A 25,073-nucleotide genomic window follows, 5' to 3' on the forward strand; every position below is an offset into this window, starting at 1 on the left:
ATAAATTAATGCATAAAACTGATGGTAGAAAAAAAAAAAGAAAACCCAAAACAAACCACAACACAACTGATCTGTTTAAGGCAATACTCTACGCAGACGAGAACAGAAGTACAACATGTGCTACAAGTTCTGAAGAGGAAAAAAAAAAAAAGAAAGAAAAGAACATACGAGATGCAGACTGATGCTTCAGGAGTGAAAAACTCCCCAAACCAGATAATAAAACCAATGGCCAAGTTAAGTGCAGCATTAATACACTCCGCATGTCACATGATTAGCAGGTTCCTAACATGGACTAAGGTCAAGCTACAACAAATTTATCTTCCTAATTAAAAGGTTATTCAGGTCAAACCCTACATTTAACTCTACTTTGCATTTGGCTGTTTCAGCTATGTTTCACTATATGCAAGGACAGCTGGAAATTCATCCCCTGTTCTGAGATTAAGGAAAAGGTTGGGAGGTCTCTCCTGAAAGGCATTTCCATTAAATATATCCCAGAAGGATCCCATTTTCAGTGACCCACAAATGCCTCCACTGGGCACCAGGCACTGCGTGGTGGAAGGAGACCTTGGAAGCATTTCCTTGGGGTTTAGTGTCTTTCAAGCTGAGGGCATGAAATGGACTTGATCTGAACACAGAAGAGGGCTGCCTCACTGCCTGCCGGGTCATTTGGAGCTGCTGGATGCACAGCCTGCTCTTTGCCAGCACGGGAGAAACTCAGCCATGGATACAGCCATGACATTTCCTGTTGAAGTTGGTGTGAAGCTGCCCAGACAGCCCATCAACCCCAATTATTAATGCAGCCCAGAACTTGGCCACTAGAAGGTGGACAATAATCTAAATGCCAAAAATATCCCCCTCTCCCTCCAAATTTAAAAGAAAAGGGACAGTAGCCACTCCCTGCCAGCTTCCCCTGGTGGATCCCCATCAGCTGTGACGCATGAGGTCAGCAGTGCCAGCTCTCACCAGCACTGACCCATACGTTCCCAGTAAGGTGCATGTCTGCAGGGTGCTGCCAGGGGGCAAAGAAGCTTCCTGGGACATGGTCAGAGCCTCTTGTACTGCCCTGCTGGGGTGCTTGTGGAGGAAGCTATAGTACATGAAGAAAGAAACTCGAGTGGAGTTACTAAAAATTAAGACTTGTGATAGCCAACAGCTGTCTGGTCTGCTTTGGGTTTGGGTAGGAGGGGGAGAATGCAGGACGGGGCTGAGAATCATTTTGGTGCAACTGCCTGTGTTGCCCAACACCAGTTCAAGGTGGGGACGGGGGAAAGATGATGGCTGCTTTGAGAAAAGAGTGAAAGGAGGACGTATGCAATATAACAAGGCTTGCAATTCTAGAACTAACCATTGTACATAGATACCAAAGTTTACCTGTGACAACTACTTACACTTCTATCACTGCTGCTGCTTTCCTCACTTCCTTGCCTAACCCTTCTGTAGTTTGGGAAGCTGTAGCTGTTGGTGTGGTGGTGAGCTCTGGCTCTCCCTCCATGGCCCCACACAGCACACAAAGGGACTCAGCTGCAGGATGCACTGAAGTCTGGAAGTCGCACGTTAGACACAGAGCAGCTCCGCATGCAAGTGGCATCTACTTTCAGAACCTTCCAGAAAACTATTTTGTAGTGGTTCATTCCCTTCTTTATTAAACTGAAGGTTCAGTAGCCCCCACGGAAGGATTTTAAATGGATATAAATGTGCGTAAGGGGAAGAAGGGGAATATCTTTCTGGATTTTCTCCCCCGCAAAGACTCTGTCCTCCACTAGAGCCATTCTCCCTGCAGACCTGCACCCCTACCAGCATTTGCTTCACAGCAGACAAAGGAACCACTGAGAGATGTCCCAGCTGTGCTTCCCATGGATGTCAGGCTCATGCAGGGATCTGGAGTCCCAGACCCTAGCAGGGTGATGGTGTCTCACACCAAGGTTTTAAAATCACATGGGTGACCCTCAGCCCTACAGTCTTCTTCTGGGCTGCTCAGGAGGGCGAAGGGAAATCCCAGCTGTCTCACTGGCTCTCCCACCATCACACTTGCATCTCCTGCTGGGTTGCTGTGAGGAGAGCTGGCCCAAGTTTTCCACCTCTCCATGGGTCTGTATCACCTCACAGCTTACTGGAGACCACACCTGGGACAGGTAAATGGGCAGCTAGGGGAGGGCAAACACCTCAATAAGTAACAGGACTTATCTCAGCACAGCCTTTCAGTGGCTCTTCTTTTCCTGGTGCTTACTACTCTGCTTCCAGTGACACATCTGAAAGTAACATTTTAATTAAGCTTCAATTGTACCTTCCACTCTCAGATAAATTCGACTACCCCTCTCATCATTTGTTGCCATGGAAATGGCTGTTTCACAGACTGGGTGCAATCAGCAAGATGTGTTCCTTCCAGAAGCAAATGCATCTTTGGCTGAAGCAGCTTTTCACAGAAAGGCTCAGACCCACCACCAGTTTCTGCTGGCAATTTGGTCTGGGAAGCAATGGGAAGAATTGCTCTCTATGGGTGCCAGGGAAAGCTGCAGTCTGTCCTGGTGTGTGTGTGTGTTCTGCCATGGCAATCTGCATGCTCTGCTCCACGTAACCTCAGTTAGCTCTGGCCCTTGCCTTCCCAGCAGGCTGCCAGAGGAGTGCTCAGCCAGACAGCATCTATCCACTGTGATCCTGGGATTGCCACCAGTGTTTGGGATAACAGGAAAGGATATAGCTGTAATTTTTGGGAAGCAAGGCAACAATTCAGCTGCACTACACGGGGTGTGAAATCTCAGTTGGCAGTTCCTGTGAGAACCCTGCTCCTCGGTTAGTGTGGCATTAACCTTCTGTATGCAATCCCAGGTCAGAACTGACCCTGCTGTGCTAAGCTGATGGCTCTTCTGCTTCAGAGTTGTGTAGTTCTACAACGGGCAGATTTGTCTGATGAAGCGCAGTTCAAGGTCTGGAGTGATCTCTTGCACAAGAAAGCCTTGACTGGAAATAACAAGGATGTTGTGTCCTCCTAGAGGACATTCTGACCAATTGTGAAAATCTACTTTCAAGACATGAAAAGCAGAGAGAGACAGAAGCTGTGAAGAGTCAGCTCTGAAGGATGCCAGAGGACAAAACCAGGGTACATTCAGGGTGGCATGTGCAGCCTGGGCTTGCTGAGCCCAGCAGCAGCCAGGTGATAAGCCTGTTTTGGGATAGGTGGGAGAGGCCATACCCCCTGTGCGCTTGAAGGAAGAATGGAAAAAATTGAGAGACCAGACAAATACATCTCATATTGTTACATAAATGCTAAAAATAAAAGCATGAAACTGCCCTGGGAATATCACAAATGGTGATCTCCTCCATTCCATTAGAGTTCACTATCTGAGTTGTAAAACTACCTGCACTTTGAAATCCCTTAACTCTGCTAGCAGGGGATGGTGCTGTTGGGCCACTGAATGTTACTACACATTCTCTGTGTCAGCAGGCACATTCAGTAGCCAGCTGTACAAAGGCAGCAGCAAAACTCGGAAACATATCTTTGCCAAACATCTGTCCCTAAAGCTGCTTAATCTTTCCACTGAGCTCCACTCTGCAGCATTGATACACAAATACAACCAGAAGCTGGTAAACTGAGGGAAAGAAGAGCTGTTCTTTGTAGAATTATGAAACTTTAATAGCATGCTCTTTGCATCTTGCTTGCAGAGCTAACCTAACAGTGGTGCTCACTGTACACTCAGTAACATCCATGCAAGGTGGTAGTGTCATGGGAAGGCAGATTTCTTCCCAGTATTGCAGAAGAGAATGGATGTCTAGAGGGGATGTGACTTGCCTGGGGCTAGAGAAAACATCTAACATGTGCCAGAAGCAGCAAGATCTCATTTCTGTACTCTGATGGTCCAGTAGAGTCTCTGCAGTAGTATTTTTAGCTGCAGTGCCGGCTGAGGGACACGGTGTTTTTTGAGCGTGCATCTGAAAGCAAGCTTTGCTCCTTGCTGGTATCAGCACTGTACTGAGGCAGATAAGCTTGGACTACTGGGACCTGTCCTAGGCCAAGGCAGCACTTGGCAGCCTTTCCAGTTATTGCTTGCTTTCCTTCTATTATTCCATCTGGTGCTCAGCTGGGACTCTCCTTCCTTCAAAAGCATCTTCATTTTGCAGCTGAGTCACATGCAGGGTGCTGCACTTTTCAAGCTTCCTGTGCACTGTTGTACAGTTTGCAGGCCACCCTGAGGACACACTGCATGGACAGGGAAGGTTTCTGCTCAGGATTTCAGACCAGTGTGTCAGCCAGCACACAGCTGAGCAGAGCAGCTGCCTCCTTCTGTGAAAGAAGATGGAGAGCCAAACCAGAGCAGCTGAGTCTGTCCTGTCTACAGCTGAGCACAGCATCTAGAAGTCCCTTTTGAAGTCTGTGCTCCAGGCTTGGCCCTCTGCTTTTGCAAGTTGCAAGGCATCTGCAGGCAACATGGTCACAGGAGAATAGCAAACTGAAGGGCCAAATGTACACCCTGGGGCCGACATGCAGCAACATCAGATTTGATCCAGTGCTTCTTCCAAAGGCTGGCTTCAAGATAAGTCTGGCAAGATCAAAGGAGCCTTTGGGAAGGTCATTTAGACATCAGCCTTCTTCCAGCTAAAGATTATACAGCCAACAGAAAAGCAGACTAGATCCTGCTATCTGAGGACCTTCTTTGACACTGGGAGGATAAGCAGACATTTGGAAATGGCGAGTTTGCAGACTGGAGAAACAGAGTTGAGCACTGAGACATTGCAGCCCAAAGACAGCTCATGCTAAAGAGCACAGCTGTCATCTAATATGAGGAAAGGATTTGCCTAAACTCTAGTAATTTGGAGACTAAAAGCACTTAAAATCCTAGCAAAAAGCTGGTCTGGCTTTAGGAGGCATCAAATTCCTTTGTTGTAGGTGCCGGCGTCACTATAAAGTAGCTTAACTGCTTGCTAATTTAGATGAACAGTAATGCAACCTTTCATACTCAGTGGCATACCTCCCTCTGGTATTCATTCTGGACGGAAAATAGGGTCTGAAAAGGCCATCTGGTATGGTGCAAACACTGATGCAAATAAATGATTCTCTTTCTTGCAAGCAAACTGTAGCTGGGAGAGCACCCAGCATCTTTGCAGAGCTTTTATAGCTTTACAGTGCTGCAGCAAAGAGTCAGAGGCTGTGCTCCTTGCTTTAACCTTCTCCAGCCATGGCAGCAGATAACCTGCTGGTGTGGTGTAAAAGAGCAGTGGCCACATTCGTGTACTCCTTCCTGGGAACCCACCACAACATAACCTTTAATGAGGGCACAAGGAAAACCTTACGGCTGAAACAAAAGTCTGAAAACAAGAGAGACAGGGAGAGCCAACCCAACCCGCTGTTAACACATAACGCTGGGCTGGCAATCATGTTCTGTAACAAGCCAACAACCACATCTCAGGATTGTAACTGATGAAAGGGCTGCAATTCAGAAGGGTTAGTGATCAGTTTTCTATGATAGCCACACGTGCAATGCCTTAATTCATTCAGCCTTCCTGATAATGACTCTACACAGGTAACTACTTATCCCCACCATTTCTACTTTAATCCCCTAATAAAATATATGAACACAAAGCATAGAGAGGAGAAGCCAAAAAATTGCCATTTTATGGTCCTGTACTATCATGCCAAAACAGCTATTTGTGCAACTAAATCCTTCTGTGAGCAGGGAGAAACCCTGGGCCTGTGCTTCAGTCTGTATTTGCAGGAAGCATTGGCCTGGTTAACATTTAAATTAATCTCACTCCCATGTGCAAGTGAGTATCTCCCTCCAAAGGACTTTAAGGAGTTATGCTGGAAGCAGGTGCCCATCACACAATGCAAAGGGTGGAAGGTGGCTGCGGGAACTGGAAAATGTCTCAAGCCACGTGGCAGGCAGATAAAAGCAGCAACAGGGGCAAAACAAGGACTTGGTTGAGGTGCCATGGTGCAATGGTTACAGAGAGTTGCAGTCCTGAGAAACTCATCTCAGCATGTCTCCTTCGATCCTTGTTGAAACATGAAGGTGGTGTGATGGTGACCTGTGGGATCTACAGTTTGAAAGGGCTGACCCATGGAAACAGACATCTCATGGCTCGAGAAGCTCACCAAAATGCTCTGAGCTCCTGAGCAAGGACTGTAGGAAAGGCTGAGTGTGTGGAGCCTGGCTAGAAGGCACAGACACTGACTCAGGAGGGTAAGCACAATGAAGATGTTATATGGTACTGATGCTGAACTGTAAAATCCTGCTTTGGAAGTGCGAACCTTTAAAGAGATTGGGCCATGTGCTACAGGATTTACTTAGACCATGGGATTTCTTTAAAGTTTTGACCGCATTCCGCATTTGAAAAATAGACTCCTTGATATTTTCTACCAACACATTAGAGCTCCCCTCATCCTTTCAGACAACTTGCTCATCTCACACAAAAGAAACGAGGAACTGGGGACTAGAAGCTTTGTACTTCTTTAGAAACATTTGTGAAATACTCTCCCTCATCACTGCTATATGATGAGAAATTGAGAGGAGTTCTAACTGAGGAATACTCTCTTCCTAAGGGAGTTGACAAGTTAATCAGCACTTCTGCACTAGGAGGCGGAAATGCTCAGTAAACAAGCTTGCTCAATCTCTTTCTGTTTGTTGTCAGATAGGGCCAATAGTCCTGTTTTAGGAAGGGGGAAAGCATCTTTCATAGTTGTCTGAAGCCAGCTCCTGAATAATGCCCAGGAGTCCTGAATGCCTGCTCTTATGCTTATGGTGTGCATGACATCATGACTTGTACTGCACAGAAAAATACTCAGGGTGTTAAGGGGCCTTCTCATCACTAAGAGAGATGAGACTTCTTAAAGAATCAGATCATGATGTGTAAATCTGAGGCAGGAGATCTGTACTTCAGAGCAGCCAACTTCTTTCTTGTGGCCCAGGGGAATTCTGATAGGAAATTTAAAACTTTTCCCTCCACCAGTCTCTAAAGCAAGTGCTGATATAATGCAGGCAGCCTTTCTGGCTGAGCAGAAAAGGACACAGTTGTGCTTGTGTCAAAGATCTCATGGCATCAGAGAATGAAGCTAGCTCATCTACCATCTGTGTCCCATGTCTTCTGAAGCCAGCAGTGTAAAGCTGAGCAGGAAAGGACATCTCCTAATTCCAGAAATCATTTTGTGTTGAAAACAATCTGTTGGTGAGCTGGCAATTCAGTCCAGAAAGGAAATGTAATGCCAGATTTCATGACACAATTGGTCCTGATATGGGACAGCTCTAACAGACAAAGCTTGGTTCATAAGTGGGCAGAGATGCGATAAATAATGGTTTTCTCTTGTGGCTCTTTTTTTTTCCAGCTGAATCTGCTCATTATCCCTCTGTTGCTTAAAACTCCCTTAAAGTCTGACACCACAAGGTTAACAAATCTCTCCCACAGGCACCAAAAGATGCAGTTTCAAAAGAATATCAACAGCCAAGCTCTGTAAAAATATGCTTTCTTCTACTAGTTTTTTTGGCACTGACCTTCAGTTCCTGTCTTAGCAGGTTTCATTTTTTCTTAGTCAAACGAAGTTGGAGACTTTTGGAAACAAATGGGTCTCACAGGAATTAAGCATAAGCTGAAGTCGGTATAACTGAATTCATGAGTATGGCATTCTCAGTCAAAGACTGAATCCCCTCGGAGCATGGATGGATTGTAGATCAAATGTGATGTGTTTGGAAATAACTTAATGTGGTGCCAAAGGAAGATTGCATTGGATATGTGACACAACAGCTCTAGCTAGTACTGACTCACAGTGAAATGCCACCTATTTGCCCTCTTTGCAAGTGAATGAATTGTGTTGTGTTAGTCCTAGCTAGAGCTGCCATAAGAAAGGATGCCCTGTTCTGTTGCCATTTGTGCCTCTATTGTGGTACAATTTTGGTTACATAGATCAAATCATGCTTAGAATGAACTATGAACTGACCTCAGGTAAAACCCCTTGACACCTCTTGATCTTGCAGGTAGGATTAACTGCAGCCCAACTTTCTGTTCTGGAACTAACATCTTACGAAATATCTCTGGTGCCTACAAAACCCCCAGAACGGTCTCTCGACCCTTCTGCATTCACTTTTCAGACCAGTCAGTTGTGTCAGGCATTGCCTGGCACTTTGAGCAACTTGTTTTTTGTTTAACAATAGTTTAAAATAACTTATCAATCAATCATAAAATGAATTTTTGGGTTTCTCCTGGCTCCATGAACACAAAGAGGTGCACGTCCTACCATAGGAGGAAGCAATGGCTGTTAAGTTTTACAGTTATAGTGGAAAGCACTGATCACAGCCTGCCGGCCTCACTACTGGATGTGACAGGCGGTGGAGGAGGTGGCTTGGCAACACATGCAGGTAGGATTGACCGATTTAGGGGGGATTAGGTCAAGGTCCTCGTCATCTGGGATCTCATCTAACCGGTACCCATCCTTTAGCAGCTGGATGTTCAAGTCTTGGTTGATCTGCTACAGACAAAGAGACAAACAGTCAAACACTTGCAACTTATTTCTTCTGATAGGTTGGATGAGGAAGCAGGTCTCTTATTCTGGAATATATTTCCCATATATGGTATGTTAAATATATCTGATATCTCCCATCTATGAAATAGGAATAATCCAACTGGGAACTGGGCAATCTACTCACTTAGTCTGGGGCATTAAAGCAGTTGAAAGGTGGTCAAGCCACTTGGTTCTTTGTAACCTAAGATTCAAGTGCAATCTAGCCAGCTCTGAAGGAACAACCCTTCAAGACAGGGCCCTCTAATAGCCCAGACAATTTGATCTGGTGTTTACTCTTGAACACTTCTCAATGCTTTAATGGTATTTTTCCCCTAGGAAAAAGGGGTAGAAGGGATACAGGGGGGAAGAGTTTTCAATGGCTCATGTGCAGAATGGCTGCTCAGCACCTTGGATATAAAATCAGATCCTACAGAAGCAGCAGCAGCCAGAGGCTGAGCAACTAATTCACTGAAGAGCTTGGGAATCTATTTAGAAACAATACAAGAAATTATCAAGCCCAAACTTCCTGCCTTTTCTCTTTGAGAGGACAAGAGATCATATTTGTAAGTCCTTCCTGGAATTTTTGCTGCTCCAAGCAAACACCCATTAGGCAATCCTGGCCCCCATAAGGACTCGAAATAGCAGTGCACTCACAGGTCCTTTATTTGTGTCCTTGGCAAGCAAACAGTTGCTGAGCTGCCATGACAGACAAGTTGATGCTTTTGTACTACGTAGGGCAACACTGTGGACTCAGCAGAACTGGGAAAAGCTTCAGTGAAACAGTGGGTCAAAGGGGCTGATTAGGCAGATCTGTGTCTGTGCCATGCCAGTGTGGGGATGGAGCCAGCTAGACCACTGAGAAGAAAAAAGCATGGCACAGTTTCTGCCAAGGGCCCTTCCAAAGTTTACACCACTGGTAAATTCCTTGCGTAGCCATTTTTGGCTTCAAAAGGCCACTCTAGGCTCTTTCTTGTTGCTCTACTATCAGCATTAATGGCAAGGATGGCAAGAGAGAGTGTAACTCACCTCAGCTGATGAGTATCCCGAGGAGGAATATCTGGACATGTCAAAGTCATCATCACTGCAGGGAAGGACAAGACAGAGCAAAGAGGGAAACAGTCAGAGAGCCCTGTATTCCCCAGTTAGTCCTCTCTAGTGCTGTGAAGTTGTTCTTTAGGCACAGAGAAATTATATCAAAGGAGTCTGGAGGTCAACTTTCATTTGTGAACCTCAGACATTTCCAAAAAAGTGCTATTTACTCTTGCCTCTTCCCGCTTGTTTACACACACATAGACCAGTTATGAAATCTGTTGTGAAAACTTGCTTGCACTGTAATGCATAATCTTGTTAACACCCTGCATACCTGTCCGTATCCAGGGCTACCAGTGGCTTTTCATCTGGACTCTGATCTAATGACGAATAGCCCTTGTTGGGAACGACGAGCCTGAAAAAATTAAAGGATGTCCATTAACCACACAGTACAGCTCAGTAACACACATTTGTATCAAAGTCATATGACAGGTGAGACTTCACCATTTCATTGCTTTGCACTGGACTTACCTTGGAAACATGCTCTTCTCTGGAAGATAGAACTGTTGGTAAACTCTGGGTGTCATTAATCTCTTCACCTAGCACTGCCTGCCTTATCAAATTCTTTTTTTTTTCCATAGCAATGAATACATGGTACTTGCAATCAGTAAATGGGAGAAATAGACTAGGGAAAGCCAGGGGCATAACACTCCCACTATTCTACTACTGGAAATCCGGGACTTGGTTTTTCTGCCTGAGTCCCTACCCTGCCCTCATAATACAGCACTTCTAAGGTCTCACTCTTAAATTCAGTAAGTAATCTGATAAACACGAGCTAGTGGGCACAGCACAGGAGCTGAGATGGACTAGCACTTCTTAAATCCCATTATTCTATGATGACTTTCAGTTAATCGTAAGTGTTACAATGGCTGGTGATGACTTTGCACCTTTAATTGCCTGAGGGAGTCTGTGTAAAGGAATATAGACTTCAGAGCATCTAAGATAAGGAAAACACATTATTCAATGGTATCCAGTTCACAACAGAGTTCTTTCATCCATAAAACTGCACAAAGACTTGAGATCATATTTAAAATAAGATCAACCAGACTGAGCAAATGGAGCAAGGTACTATATTTAGCAGGTGTGAACTCAAGAGTGTGATGAAAATCTCTTTGCTCAGTGGGTTAAATCAGATTCTCTCCCAAACGAATGACTAGACTTTTAACAAGGGACTAAGACTTTGGGAAAGTCTAAAAACAATAATGTGTCTCATTCATGCTTCAACTACTCTATAACAGCTGCAATGTTCTTCTGCTCAGAAAAACTCAGGAAGACATTATGATTTTAACAAGCTAAAGGCACTGAAGATAGGAAAGAATCGGGGATAGTAAAATAGTTCAAATGTTATCACAAAGCAGATCTATATGCTCATGATTGGTTGTATTTTCTTACTGTATTCATTGAAACTAAAGTCTAACTAAATTAATTTTAAAACTGATGCAGAATTTCCAACCTGCTGCAACAGGAAACTGCAAAAAATGGTACCCACTTGCAAAATTCAATAACCCTTCCCATAGCCTTTAGAGAGTCCTTCTACTCCCTGCAACGTAGGAAGGAATTAAAGAAGCAAAGATGTCTGAAACAAAAACAGAAGTTGTGATCTGGCAGCAGCAGCTTGCCTACACTGATTCCAGAAACACTTACTTCCATACTTGCTCTTCAGTTTCCAAGCTTCTGCTCCATACACAGTGACAGTTGTTACTGTATTGTGAGTGAACGAAGCACCATTGGGAATCAAAGAGAACAGCCCCTTATGGTGTTATTTACTTGATTTAAATAACTCACTACATCTTTTTCTTGAGAAATGTCTTTTTTTTCTTAGTACAAGAACTACAGCTTTTCTATAGCAGACTGAAACTGTGATAATGTCTGTGTCTCTGATTTAAGTTTTTTCTTCACATCCCAATTGACCTTACTTTTGCTTTTCAGTGTCCTTGGAACAAAGCTGGACTGTGGTTATACTTAATTTCATCTGTGGAGATGAGCTTTTTGTCTTGTTTTTTTGTCCCTTAACATGAAATACATTGCAACAATATCTAAGTTTAGCTTATCCTCAGAGCAGATTACAGTATCTGTGTAGAAGAGGTGCTGATGATGTTGCAAGTTCTGCCAGTGCTTGAAATGACAGTGCCAGCATCACCCAACTTTGCTCACATTTTATTTGATGTTAGGAAGGCTGAGCATGCTATGGATCCAATCATTTCACCTCTAAAGCTGGTTGTCCCCACAGCTCAGGAGAAGACCGAATGGCAAAGGGAACCTGGTACATGAGGCTGGATTTCAGAAATTCATAGAAGTAATACCAAAGAACAAAAGCATCAGAGAAGGAGAAGGAAGTGAGGCAGGGACAAGGAGAGGCAACACACTTCAGCTGAATGAAGGAAAACATTTGACAAGGAGAAGAGCAAAACTGTTAAAAAGGGGAAAATGGCTTTAGCTTTTCCTTGTCCTGCAGAGACTGGAGGAAGCAGCTGTTCAAACTTAAAGAACTATAGTCTAGATGTTTTGCAGAATATCCCACTGGAGTCTCTCACACTGTACTGCAGCCTTGTGATCAAGCCTGTGGCATTTCTGCCTTTCTGGCTGCCCTGTCTATGACAGGACAGAGTAAACCATTCTGAGGTATTTGAGGTCTGTGTCAATATACTCTTTGTTCCCAGAAAGCTAAAGGAGCTGGGGGATGAGGAACCATGGGCCATCAAGAACCTAAGCCAGTCACCTCTCAGTTGTATACAAACAATGGAGATTGGCTACATTTGCTACTAATATAAAGGCTGAAAACTTCTGTTCTGCAGATCCTAAGGAAGCTTCTAAAAGCTGTGTGAAAAGTAACTAAGAAATGCAAGTCTACTGATAGCAGGCTTAGCTTGGCTATGTAGGCTCAGATCTTCACAGATGTAATGAAGCTGAACTGGCTGTTCTAAAGCTTTTGTCACTGCTTAACCCTTTCCCACCCAAATTACTCCTCCTTTTCCTGGCAGCTCTAAAGCAGCAGCCTCTCCAGTGAGAAGTCTCTCATTTTACAGGTAGGCATCAGCACTAGTTCCATGTTCTCTCCCTTATTATCTTCCCCCACTAATTTCAGTGTTTCTAAATCTCCTGAGCAGCAAATCTGCTACAATTGCTCTTACCTACTGCCTAAAGAGTCCAAATCTTCCCAGACTGCATTTGGAAACCAATGAAGAGCAGTAGGCATGGAAAACCCATCTGAGAGCACTTGCAGAAGTTCTTACTGCCACTAAGAACCTGCCTCCCTTATATGGTCTCAAAAACTAAATGCAGAACAGTGAGCAATGCAGTATCTTTCACCAGTGTCACAAGGGCTTACAGATAAAACTTGACAAGGTCTTGGCATGATTTACGACTACTGCTTCAGGTTTTGGGAACTAATTTGAAACTGATCTGTTGGATGTGCTGCATAGAGAGAGGCTCTGACCTGCCACTCCTGTTCTACTTAGTATGTAATAATCCATGACACCTTCTCATTCATCATTAAAAATGCAGCCTTCATGTTGTACTCATTCAGCTGAGACAGAGTTGATTTTTTTCATACTGTACGGTATGCACGATGCGAGTGTGGGATGTAGGAGAAAAATAATGTTAATTACACACCGACGTTTTAGTAGTTGCTGAACAGTGCTGGACAGAGCCATGGACGTTTCGGCTTCTCTGCTTCTCATACTGACCTGCCAGTGAGGGGGGCTGTGGCATAAGGAGCTGGAAGGGGACAGAACTAGGACAAAGGGATATTCCATACCACATTACGTTATGCAAAAAAGCAAAACCAAACAACCATAAAACTGATGGCCAAGGGAGCTACCACTGCCTGGAGACTGTCTGGGCATCAATCAGTGAGTGGTGAGCAATTGGTGTGTGCTTCTGTATAGGTATGCATACATATATTTAGTACCATTCCTGTTATTTCTTTCTTCCTTTTCTGTCTTAGTCAATGGTGTTTATTCCAGCCTTTTTCCAATTCTCTCCCTCATCCCACTAGGAGGGGGGCGAGTGAGCAAGTGGCTGTGTAGTGTTCAGCTGCTTGCTGGGTTAAACTAGAACATGTGTAGATTCTGTTGTCATTTTAAGTGTGATCCTTCACTAAAAATTATCACCTTTCTTGTAGCATGCAAAATGTGTAATTCTGTTGACTCAGTGTGGTTCCTGCCCCCTGAATGCAGATAAGTGATACATTATTGTAGTGAAGCCTGCATGGAAAAAAAAAGAAACACACTAAAATAATGTCTATCTAAAAACTTCTTTGTTTACAGTGGATTACAGCATTGCCTGATTATGTCACACAGAGATGAGCCAAAATAGCTCCTGGTCTGACCATGCTGTTCAAAGTGTGGAGGAGCTGTTCAGCAAAGCACACAGAGATGGGTTCTACACAAGTCCTCATTAAGTTATTCAGTATGAGGAAGGGGTCATTTTCAAAAAGAAGAAGGAGAATTAATGGGATAAAAGCAGTCGAGTCAGAACTAAGCTTTAAAACAGTTTGCTGTTATGTGACACAGAAATGTACACTGTCCTGCTGGTATGATTACTTATTATGCAGGGTTGCCCAGAGCACTGAAGACATATAAAACCCCTGATTTTTACCAGGCAAGGCTCACTGCTGTCTGCAGGCTCTGTTATCACTGGTCCTGGGCCCAGTGATAATAATCTGTGCCTGCATCTTCCCATGGAACAAAATGCAACACAGGACAGAGCATTTTGAAAGGGCCATCACTGCTCCTGCAGTCTGGCAATGGGGGAATGACAACGAACATTGTCCTTGCCCGTCTTAAGGTCATTAGGAATTAAAGCTTAGAGCACAGACGAGTTTTCCAATTCTTACCTTGTCCGTGCCATCACATTGTTCTTCTTGGGCTGCTGATTAACTGGGCTTCCCATGTTGCCATTCTTCAGAGAACCCTTCCGAGCCAGCTCCCTCTGCTTCTCTGCATGTGGGACAGACAGGAGAGAAGCAAAGTTAGGGCAACAGCCTTGGTGGTCTCCATACAGCTACAGAAATCCAGATTTGATAGTAGCAAAAAGCATGGTGGAATTAATAGCATAGGACATGAGCACTCCATCTCCCAAGCAGTGGTACTGTGAAGGTTGGACAAGCTGTGTTCCAAGCTCACTAGGGGCTAAAGGTAGTATGCTTGGACACACAGCAGCTTGCTGGCAATGCCACACTAAGATGGTCATGGAGCTTCAGGATGAGATCCAGGACAAATCTTGCCTCTCTGCAGCTATGGACTCAAACAGTAGTGTGGGCTGGGCAAGGAATTCATCCTTTTACATTTTCTCCTCTACAGACTGCTACTGAGGGACCCAGCTGGGTCAGAAAAGTGCCTCCATCAATCCAGAACCATCTTCTTTTTAATTCTAGTCCAGCCAGGCTTGACAGCAGAGTTATTACTTCCCAGGAAGGCAACTCAACAGAGTAACATCCCACAGAATAAATGTTGCTGCCTTCTCTGCTTCTCCTCATAACTGCCCGCATTGTCCCCAATGTGTCCTCTTTTATCTCACGTTGAATCTTGAAGATTTAAGGAAAAAAAAGTGAAAGCTTCTTCAGCCACATTTTTAAACAGCATATTTTTGCTTAATTTTCAGAGCATGTTCTGTTTGCTGCTGAAATGTACCTTAAATCTCTTACAGAGCATGGAGCTTTTCTTGTGTAGTCATTGCAAGAGGAGATTAAACAGTTTCTCATATAGGAGAAACTATTTCCATTCTTAATATCTTCTAACCAAAGGATCTTAACTAGAGCTCAGGTGCAAAAGCTAAGCCTTTGCAGGAAGGCAGTGTTTGTGCTATATAAATATGTTGCTGCCACCAGGATAGGAGGGATAGAAGCTCATGTGTGATGGATTGTCATATAAATCAATATTCAAATTTCTGATTCAAAGTCCTTCCTTGCTTCTTTTGGCAAGTTGGGTTGAGTCAGCAATTAACCACAAAACTGAGACTCATCCTGCAGTGCCAGGCAAGGCTTGTATGGAAACGAAGACTATGGGACCAGCAAGGCGGGACCCGGCTAAAAATGTTCTCTGGAGTGTGAGAAAATGTTGGAAACTACTTTTGTGTCATGCCTGAATAATAGGGGTTTATCGGACTGCTGGCTGGGGAACCTGAATAGTGAATTCGTCTTGCTTCTGCTTTCCCTGTGGTGTGTGAAATGTGTTGATATACTTTTTTCTCTTGCAGATTTTATTCCCCTTGGAGAAGAAAGCACCTGCTACTTGTTGTGGGAAAGCTGTGTGCCATTAGGGTGTGCAGTGCACGGTGGCACAACTCCGTTCTATCCATGAGGAAGGAGGAGGGAGACAGGTGTACAAGGCTGCCTTTTTTGAGGGACAAGCAAGAAGAGATGCCTCTAAACTGTGGTAATGAGCACAAATGAGGAAGTGGTAGAGGAGAGTACATAGCCACACACACCATACCCAGCCCTGCTCCTGCTGACATCAGAGGTGAATAAAAGCTCACTGAAGTTGGCAGGGGAAGGACCAGACCAATAACTCTCTCTGGCATGAGCAACAAAGAGACTGATACAGGATCGAAGGCAAAACCTTAAATCACAGTAATTTCTCATGACTGGAACTTGCAAATGCACTGGTTGTCATTGTCTCTAGAAAAAAAAGGCTGACATTTTGCAGGCCATGTGAATGTTACTATTCAGACGTAGAGGGATAAAGCATGGTTTTATCGAGGCAAAGGTTTACAACCCTAAATACAAAACAACTTCCCCCCATTTACATAGAAGCTGCAGTGCTGACCACAAATCCGCAGTGCTGAGACAAGTTGCCAATACTTTAAGGTGCTGTGTAATTCACAAAAAGCACCTGACTCACAAAGATTTCATTCTCTGTCAAGATAGTTAAGGCCTGACTGAGCCTTTTAAATGTACTGGCACTCTCTAATTTCTATTGATTATTCCATACAAGCACTAATGCTCTTTTCCAATTCAGATTGCTCATTTGGTTGATGAATCTGGACTTTAGTTAAGTGTCTTCTTCCTCCTATAAGTCTTCCCATGGCTACTTCTATGCTCTTACTGAGTGCTAATTCAATGTGTGGGTCTGACTGATAATAAATTTCCTATTTAACCCCTTTTCTCACCTACTTGTTAGCTTGGAGTGAACATTCCCAAAGCAATAGCACTGCAGGACAAAATGTGCCACTGTCACATTCACAGCCAGACATATTTCTAAGCATGAATCGACATTTCGGTCCTCTCTTGGATGCTGTGAAACCTGAGTGGCCAAGAACCAAGAGACGGCAGGGAGAAGGGAGGTCTGTCCAGCCCAAGGGTGATAGGACAAGCTTCTGGAAGGTGATGGTGAATCTCTTTAGACTTTGAGGCAAGGAGTCCTGCTACTGAGCCTTATAAGTATTATGAACCATCGCCCCAAGAAGCGGTTTTGGTGCCAATCTCCTTAAGAAATTCTGGGCAGTGCTGACCATCAACCACCAGGTCCATCAGGATGGTAGGTCTTCAGTGCCTATTGTCTGTTTGGTATTTCTTCCTAGCCTAGCAGGTGAAGCTGATGAACCCATCTTAAAGATAGTGAGCTCTTTTCCAAGTTTTCCAGCTCATTTGGTTTTGGCTCCCATACGTTTGTTTGAAGGCACTGGATCCAAATGCTATATGTCAAAATTCCTTTTAGAAAAACAGTTGACACAGCCAGTTCTGACAACATTACTTCCAGGGTCCAAAACAAAAAGGTATAAATTCACAAATAAAGTAGTTCTCATAGAAGCTGCAATCAAATGCATGTATCAGCACAGTAAAGAGAAGGTGAGAGAAGGAACAACAAACTAAGTTTGAGAAGCAAACAACACTTTTCTTTAAAGGCTGCCACATATGGGCTGACGACAAGCACAAATCACAACATCACCACATTCGAGTTACCCAGCTGTGCTAACCCTTGTGTGAAACCTGGGAAGTAAGTCCTTGGGCAACTCTCATGGTTAGGACTACATAAAAACGGAAAGCGCTCTTTCCAGAATCCCAGAGTCTCTGGTACGATACTTAGGTATTCCCCACTGGTCTTTAATGACATCTGTGCTCCTGTATGGCTCCCTAAGCCTTGAGGCCTCAGCTTGAGACATGAGGGGCACAGTCCCAATACGGAGAATAGGTTTAGTTTGTCCTCCACCCTTGGCAACTTTTGGGACCAGACACGCTAAGGCTCCCTATGGCCAGGTCTGCCTGTGCTGCCTGCTGTATTCCAATATGTGCACATGAAGCAGTAGACTTGAGGGAAAATTGATACCAACACTACAAAACCACCTAATTCTGGGCAACCTGAAGGCACTAGAAGAATGAGGAAGGGTGGTTAACAGGCACTACTGCCCAATAGCAAGAAAATAGTACACAGGAGAACAAATGAAGGAATGGAAGACTGTGATTTCCAGACACCAGCTATTTCATGCCTGCTGAGTCTGCTGTTGGATGATCAGCAAAAAGCTAATACAGCAGAGATACAGCAGAGGTGAGTGACAGAGACTTGGAGACTGGGAAACCAGAATGAAACAAGGCTGCTTTCCAGCTATTTCAGGTAAATCACTAACTGTTGGCAGTAAAAGGCAGTGTAATAGCAGGGCTCCAACAATGCTTTTACCATTTGTAAGTATTTGAAATGGGTTATTTAGCTTTCATTTCATTTAGCTGTTTTCATTTTTTTACCATTGTATCTAGTTAAATATTCACACCCACGTGTTTTGCCGTATCCCTCCCACTCAGTGGTTGGTTGTAGGTGACTGTGCACACTGTGAGTAAATGTGACAGCTTGAAGATCCAGCAGGCAAGCAGTCCCAGCAGGGCTGGTACAGCTGAGGGTGAGACAGCTTTATCCAAATCCAAGTCTTTGTTTTCCTAACAGCCACTTTCTGTGCAGGGAAGAGCAGAAGAGGCTAGGAAGGTATAAAGTAGCCTGCACTGCCTTTTACATTAAAAAGCATGCTGAATTAGGAACCTGCAGGTTCTGTCTGATCATGAGCAGCGTTGCTGTGTTGGGTATTCTACCTGGTTCTAGGCTTGAATGGAGCCAAACTTCTGTTTCAGTGGGGAGTTTGTGGAATACTGGACAATTTGGCTGCACCATTTCCACCTAAGCTAATCCTGGAGATTGTGCTAGAAGAACTTGTGGAGTGATGTGTACATGCAAGGGTGTGCATAGGTAGGGTCATGTCCAGGATCCTTCTGACACAGCCGCTGCTCTGAAGAGCAGAGGGACTGTCTTTTATCTGGACCTGCCAACCACATCTCACTTTCTTGAGCATGGCGTCACTCCACTTTAAGACACTTTGTCCCCCACTGACATTAAAATCATTCAACAAAACAAGGTAGATCTGCTCAGTGAGCAAGCTGTGCCTTTGTGCTAGCCTCACATCGCCCTGCTCTGCCTCCTAACCCCTCTGAGCCATGCAGCGTCTGCTCCACAGCTGCATCAAGGTAAGCTCTGGTGGTGACCAGGTGCCAAAGAACGATTACAAGCAACGTTGTATGACTCACTGCAATTTAAAACTGTTACCTGTTCAGCTGGCTGTACGCATCTAGCTTCTCAGTGACAAGGGAAGATGGCAATGGGTACAGGAAGCATGCTCATGTGAAACTTCAGACTTGAGTAAATCCTTAGTCATTCCTCTGGTTTTAGACTTCAGACAAAACCAAAACTAGTTCCAATTGTATCTTCCTGCTGTTGTTTGTTTTTGAATGAAATGCTGAACAGCTTCTTTGGTACATGTTGCCATATGTGGTATGGGTTTTGTCACCCTGTCCTAACCAGAAGAGGTAAGAATAGCACGTATTTTGGTCTAGAGGAGGTCTAAAGGAGAACTACTGCTTTTGTAGCATTGGGCAAAGCAGACAGACCAGGAATTTGGTGAACATCAGCTTATGCTATTCTGAAGAGTGAGTTATTTGGATGCTTCAAACCCTCAAATGTTTCATTTAGGATGCCATCACCTCTCACTGTCACAGCGTTTGACTGCAAACATCCTCCCATGAGACACAGCCTGATCAGCACAAATGCCGTTGTTTGGTGGTGGATGAGTCTGATTTGCTTCCTTAGCAGTGTGGGCTGGGAGCAGGCAGGCAGTGACTGCTCCTGTCTCTTTGCTGAGAGCTGAGAGCTGAACCTTGCTAACTCGATTGTTTTCAAACCTGCCTGAGTGGGAGGAGACGGAGCTCCCTGCCACAGGGACCGCATGGTGTGTGTGGGTCCATGGGATTCAATGCAGTGGGAAGACAAAGAGAAATTAATCCTTTGTGACAGAGTTGTATTTTTCCATACTTGAGATGTATGAAATGAAATTTTGGGATGTATTTGCCCCTCTGTCCCCTACTGTCAGCCAAAACCATTTCAGAAGCTGAGGATTTCAGCAGTTCCCTGATGAATTCCACCTTCTCAAGCAAGCTGAGAATTTAAATTGCACAGTACATAACATTAGTCTGTCTGTTCACATCCCACTGAATGATCCACAGGGTGGTGAACAAATGGAGGGAAAAAGAACAAGTGCTGACTTCAGCTGCCACTCTGAGCCTGAGCCCCAGGCTCAACTCTGTGTCATTCAGCCCCAGGACATCGGCATGCATCTACTTAACACCGGAACCCTCCCTAACTTCCACCTCCAACAGAGAGAATCTGGCAGCTGGGACTGTGCCACTTCTTGGAGAGGTTTCAGGGCACACATCAATGGGGCTTTGCCAGCAGGCTGAGGAGGGCTGGACAGAAGGGAGGTGAACGGATGCTGTGTACTGTGGCTACGCTGGTCCTGATGAACAGGGATTTGGATCATGTATGTGTGCCACACGCACTGAAAAGGTTTCACATAAGGAAGGGTCAGGCAACTAAGTCGTCAACTACCAACTTGGGAAAGTTGAGCAAGACAATATTTTCAGCCAGTGTACCTCATTTCTGTTGACCCAGCCAAACTTGGGGAGATTAGTGAGCTATGTCCAACTGCCAGAACCCAAGCAAGAGCAGGGATACAAATCTGTCCTCCGAGACCCCTTCCAGACCAGGCTTTAAGCCCCCAAGCAGCTGCATACTCTTCTGTTTTGCCATACCTTTGGCATGACTGAGAGCTGGCACGAGCACTGATGAGCTTTGTGTGGCTTTAAGCACTCTGGAGGTCTGACCAGAGACAGGCATGGTATATAGCAGTGCAGAGCAGAAAAAATGTTTGCATCTCTTTTCCAAGGATGCGGGCAGAGCACTGCACAGCAATGCAGGACTGACTCTTGGGGTATGCTGTTATGAAGAGTGGGCTGCACAAGTCACAGAGGTTTCTGTATGTTGAGCTGGGGGTACTACTTGCTCTTCCCTTTGGAAAAACTGAAGTGTCACGCTTCTCCTTAGCAAGGAGGACAGGTAAATGACTTCTGCAGTCCTAACCCAGAATCCACTTACACAAGTCTCCAAAAAGTGGTTTGTGTTTCAACAGCAGCCTCCTTACCCTAGACATGCTGTTCCAGCTCCAAAGTTCCTTTACCCGACCTTCATGTGAATACAGGAAAGAATGACTTCACCATGTATATCCACTGCTAGGCTGTCATGTGGAGGAGAGCTGGACACCCAGTGTAGCTAGGTACCTAGCAAAGCAAGTCTAAGGGCTTTAGGGAAAGTGTTTACTGTTTTGAACACAGAGCATTTTTACCTTCTCATGGCATGGTGTAATTGTGAAGCAGCAAGCTATATTTTACTCATGGGAGAAACTATTTAACTGCTCTCTCTTAAAGCCACAAAAAGCATCTCTGACAGCAGGGATGCAGAGAATGGGTCTCCTGGCTCCCAGTGCTCTGCCTGGTCTGTCTGAGCAGCCATCTTACCCAGACAGGTTGCGACTGCACAGCAGCAGGCAGCAGCCGATCTCTCTTCAGCTTTGAACATCTATCCGGGCTGATTTCAAATGCATCTATTGTCACAGTTCCCAGCTCACAAGGGCATTTTGTTGTGATTCAGCTTGTGCTTTTTCACTTAGTAAAGAGCGAGACTTTTATTCCTAATGGCTGCAAAGTACTGAATATAAAGATTTCATCCATCACTGTCAAAACTGGAAAGCATGCACAGCATTTTATTTAAAACTTTTTTTTCTTCTTTCACATTTACCTTTTAGTAAAGGGTAGTTTTTTTTTTTTTTTTTTTTTTGTATTTTCAAATGCTTTTCAAAAAACGCTTTTCCTATCAGCCATAAGAACAAAGTTAAATATCTGGGGAAGTGTTTGCAACGTGAGAAGCACAGCTAAAAAGTTTCAGTTTATAAGGTGAATTCTACGAAGTATAACCTGTAAATCTGAGCTCTTTCCCTTTATGCCTTCTAAAGGGACAGAGAACATGAAGCTGTTTCATCCAGAAAGAATTTCTGCAAATGTTTCTTCCCTCATAGTTTCTATTCAATTAAATACAGGTTTAAGACCACTCGCTTGCCCAAGTCTGCTGTATGGTATATTAGATTAAAAAGAAAGAAAAAGAAAGTAGTCTATTAATTGCAATTTAACTTTATCAGTAATAGCTCTCATCATTTAAAGCATCGTTCACTAAAGACACAGCAACCAGAGAAACAATCATAATGCCCACATCACATTTGTTATGGGTTCTGATGTTCAGTGATGAAGTCTTAAGGTCACTGATGCATGCAGTGAGTGTGCTGTGTATTTAGGAGAGTAACGGCCAGACAGTACAAATTTGTTTAGCTGAATACTCTGGGCTTCAGTTACAGAAATCATTCTGTAATGCATATTTGTATAAAAATCACTTGAATAGAGCCTGACATAAGTAAGCTTGAACTGCATACATACTTCATCAAATGTCCATGAGTCTAAAATACACACTAAATGATTGGTCTATGGCAGGGAGCATGTATTTTACAGCCTATATAAACTACAAATTTAATTTATTTTGAATATGTTATAATTGGGATAGCTTCCACAGGCTGGCAGATACCATGGGCTGGAATGACCTGTTGAGATCCCATCCAGAAACCAAAACAAATAAAGATAGAAGTGCTAGTGCCACAGGCAACACATGGGCTTGGAGAGACACCTGGCTTGCTGACACCAGCTTCACGCTTGGAAGGGTGCTTTGGATTGTTCCTGGTCCCAAGACATGACTTCCAGTCATGTTTCCAGCCTCAATTTAGCAGACAAATGTCAAATATTTGATCTGTTCTGTTCCATCACTTGCTGCACCAAGTTGCTGCAAACCCATGCACGTCAAACAAAATCCTGCATTTTTTACTTCAAAAAATGAAATGCAATGGCAAAGAAGCTGGTTAACAAGATGAATAGGTGCGTGCTCCTTATTCCATTGTGCTTTGATCAATCCCTTCAGAATGGTACATGCTGTTTTCTTCCCTGGAAAAGGGAAAGCTCAGTGCTACTATGCACTTTCAGGCATTGTTTCACTAGATGCATTGTGTGTTTACTGTGAATCTTTATGGGAAAACAGGAGATGCATGGCCCAGCACGCCTCTTCCTGCTATTCAGTATATCAGCGTGAGTATGTGGAACAGCAGCAGCTCAGCTGTCTCACGCAGCAAATCCACTCCCTTAGTCGGATTACTGACGTGATCTCTCCCTTAGCGGGATTTCCATTGTCTGGAAATTTGACAAAGAGCCTTAGAGCTCAATTAGTTATTTAAGAAGTTTATGATTAGCCAATTTGCTGATTCAGCTTTCTTAATTAGGTTGGCAGGAAATCTGTTTCAGAGGAATGTTGGCCCCTAATTTAATGTTTCCTCTTGGAGCAGGGTGAGGATCTATGTGTAAATCTCATGAACAGCACACATACCCACAAATGCTGTGAGGCTCACGGGGCTGCTGGCAGAGCACTAGGGTACTGTGGCCTGTGGGGACAGCTCAGTGGAGAAGCCTTGTCTTTGTACTGGGGGCAGCCAGAAGTTTCCCATTGCTCACTTCTGATGTTTCGTCAGTTGGCAAGGAGAGAGGCAGCATATCTAGGGCAGTCACAGACTCACAAAAAGCCTGGCCTGGCATCTTGATATCCACAATGCTCTCCAGCCCAAGGGATGAGTAGGAACTCCCTTCCTCTTTCTCCTGGCAGAGGGTTTGGAGAAAGCTCGTGGCTTCTTCCCTGGCTTTACATCCCCTTGTGTGCTCCACAGCGTAGGGCCAGCTGGGTGCTGCCCTCCTCACAGGGGAACTGGCAGATGGGCTAGCAGGCTGCAGCCTTCCTTATCCAGACTTGGTTCTGCTTGCGGATTAGTCCCAAACTACTAAGAGATTAAACCCTTCCCCATCCTCAAAGCAACTCCTCTCTCTTTTTCAGGAAAGGTTGCAATCTGACAGCATAAAGTAGTAGAGGATGATGGAGGGGATGGCAGATAGCTGTTGTCACCTATTTGCTACTCCTTAGTGTCCTACTCTCTCCAGGAGAACTGAGGGTTTGGGAGCTGCCATTTCCTTCCACCTCTCCAAGGGACTGGTGGTAAAACACAGCCATGCCTCAAATGCCAGAGGGAAACACGACTGGCCAGAGAGAACTTATGTCCCCACTGAAACTCCTAAGGAAGGAGCTTGGAAGACCAGATAGCTGAAGGGCCTCAAGGTGGCTGCAGCAGCTGCTTTGAGTGATGGACGAGAAGCAGGGCTGGGGAAAAGGCAGCTCTTATCCCAAAACACAGGGCTCTGCAGCTGTTATGGGCACTGCCAATCCAAAGCCTTTGTCTAAGGAGCAGCAGTGCTGGCTGCAGGGAGAGTTCAAAGGGACTCGAAGAAAAGCCTGACTCAACCTGGGGACAACAGGTAGAGATGACAAGCAGATCCCTTGCCAGGCTGCCTGCTGGGCCCTGGCTACCTGACTGCTCTCCTCTGTGATCTGGTGAGGTAGAAACTATGGTAGATCGGCACTTTCACCCCCCATCAGCTGTATTCACTGAGGGGAGAAAAATACTGGTGGATTTGTTTATCAAAAGACCATCAGCTAAGGATTTTTGATGCCAGTTTTAAGACAAAAGGAAGAAGGCAAGCAAAAGCAACATGGGAATTATGGTAATTTCTGTACCCGCTGCACGCATGGAGGTTTGTGTTGGGGCACACTGCATATATATTCAGCTTCACTTGGCAAATACATTTTTATGAGCTAAAATCTCCAACTGCATTACAGACACACAGTTCATTGCGGTATAGCTGCATCTTTGACTGGAGCTGGGATGAAAGGAACAGAAGAGTTGTAAGAACAGAAGGAAAAACAGCCTAAGGGGCTCAGCAAGCAGGGTTTTATTGCACTAAGGGACTAGTGAGTGTGTGTATAAGACATAGTTCTTTGCCCGAGGAACTTAAGACAGAAAACAGAATGTGCATAAGCAGTACAGGCAGCTAAAATAGTAGGTGTTCCAGTCAGTTCCAACTTCTGTTTGAATTATCTTTCAGTAATTAAGATTTACAGCAGGTTTTAACTTCCGCACACAGATTCCTGAACACAGCAAAAGCAGGTTGAAGTTAATGATGAAGAAATGGAGCATGGAGGGTCACCTTTTTTTT

General features: G+C 44.5%; 2 protein-coding genes across 6 annotated transcripts in view; both read right to left on the reverse strand.

The window, feature by feature from the left end:
• The window catches only part of UBAP2 (ubiquitin associated protein 2), a 583,216-nt gene that overhangs the window by 466,771 nt on the left and 91,372 nt on the right, over window positions 1-25,073 (reverse strand). The gene's annotated exons all lie outside the window — the stretch shown is intronic.
• Window positions 140-18,850, reverse strand: FAM219A (family with sequence similarity 219 member A). Its single transcript, XM_019610319.2, has 5 exons — window positions 18,839-18,850; window positions 14,412-14,578; window positions 9,849-9,929; window positions 9,512-9,566; window positions 140-8,452 (listed from the first exon to the last, which is right to left on the reverse strand). Exons 1-5 carry the CDS (start codon window positions 18,848-18,850, stop codon window positions 8,294-8,296), a joined length of 474 nt encoding a protein of 157 aa, XP_019465864.2. The 3' UTR covers window positions 140-8,293.

The sequence above is a fragment of the Meleagris gallopavo genome, chromosome Z, assembly GCF_000146605.3.
Source record: "Meleagris gallopavo isolate NT-WF06-2002-E0010 breed Aviagen turkey brand Nicholas breeding stock chromosome Z, Turkey_5.1, whole genome shotgun sequence".
Taxonomy (NCBI): Eukaryota; Metazoa; Chordata; class Aves; order Galliformes; family Phasianidae; genus Meleagris; species Meleagris gallopavo.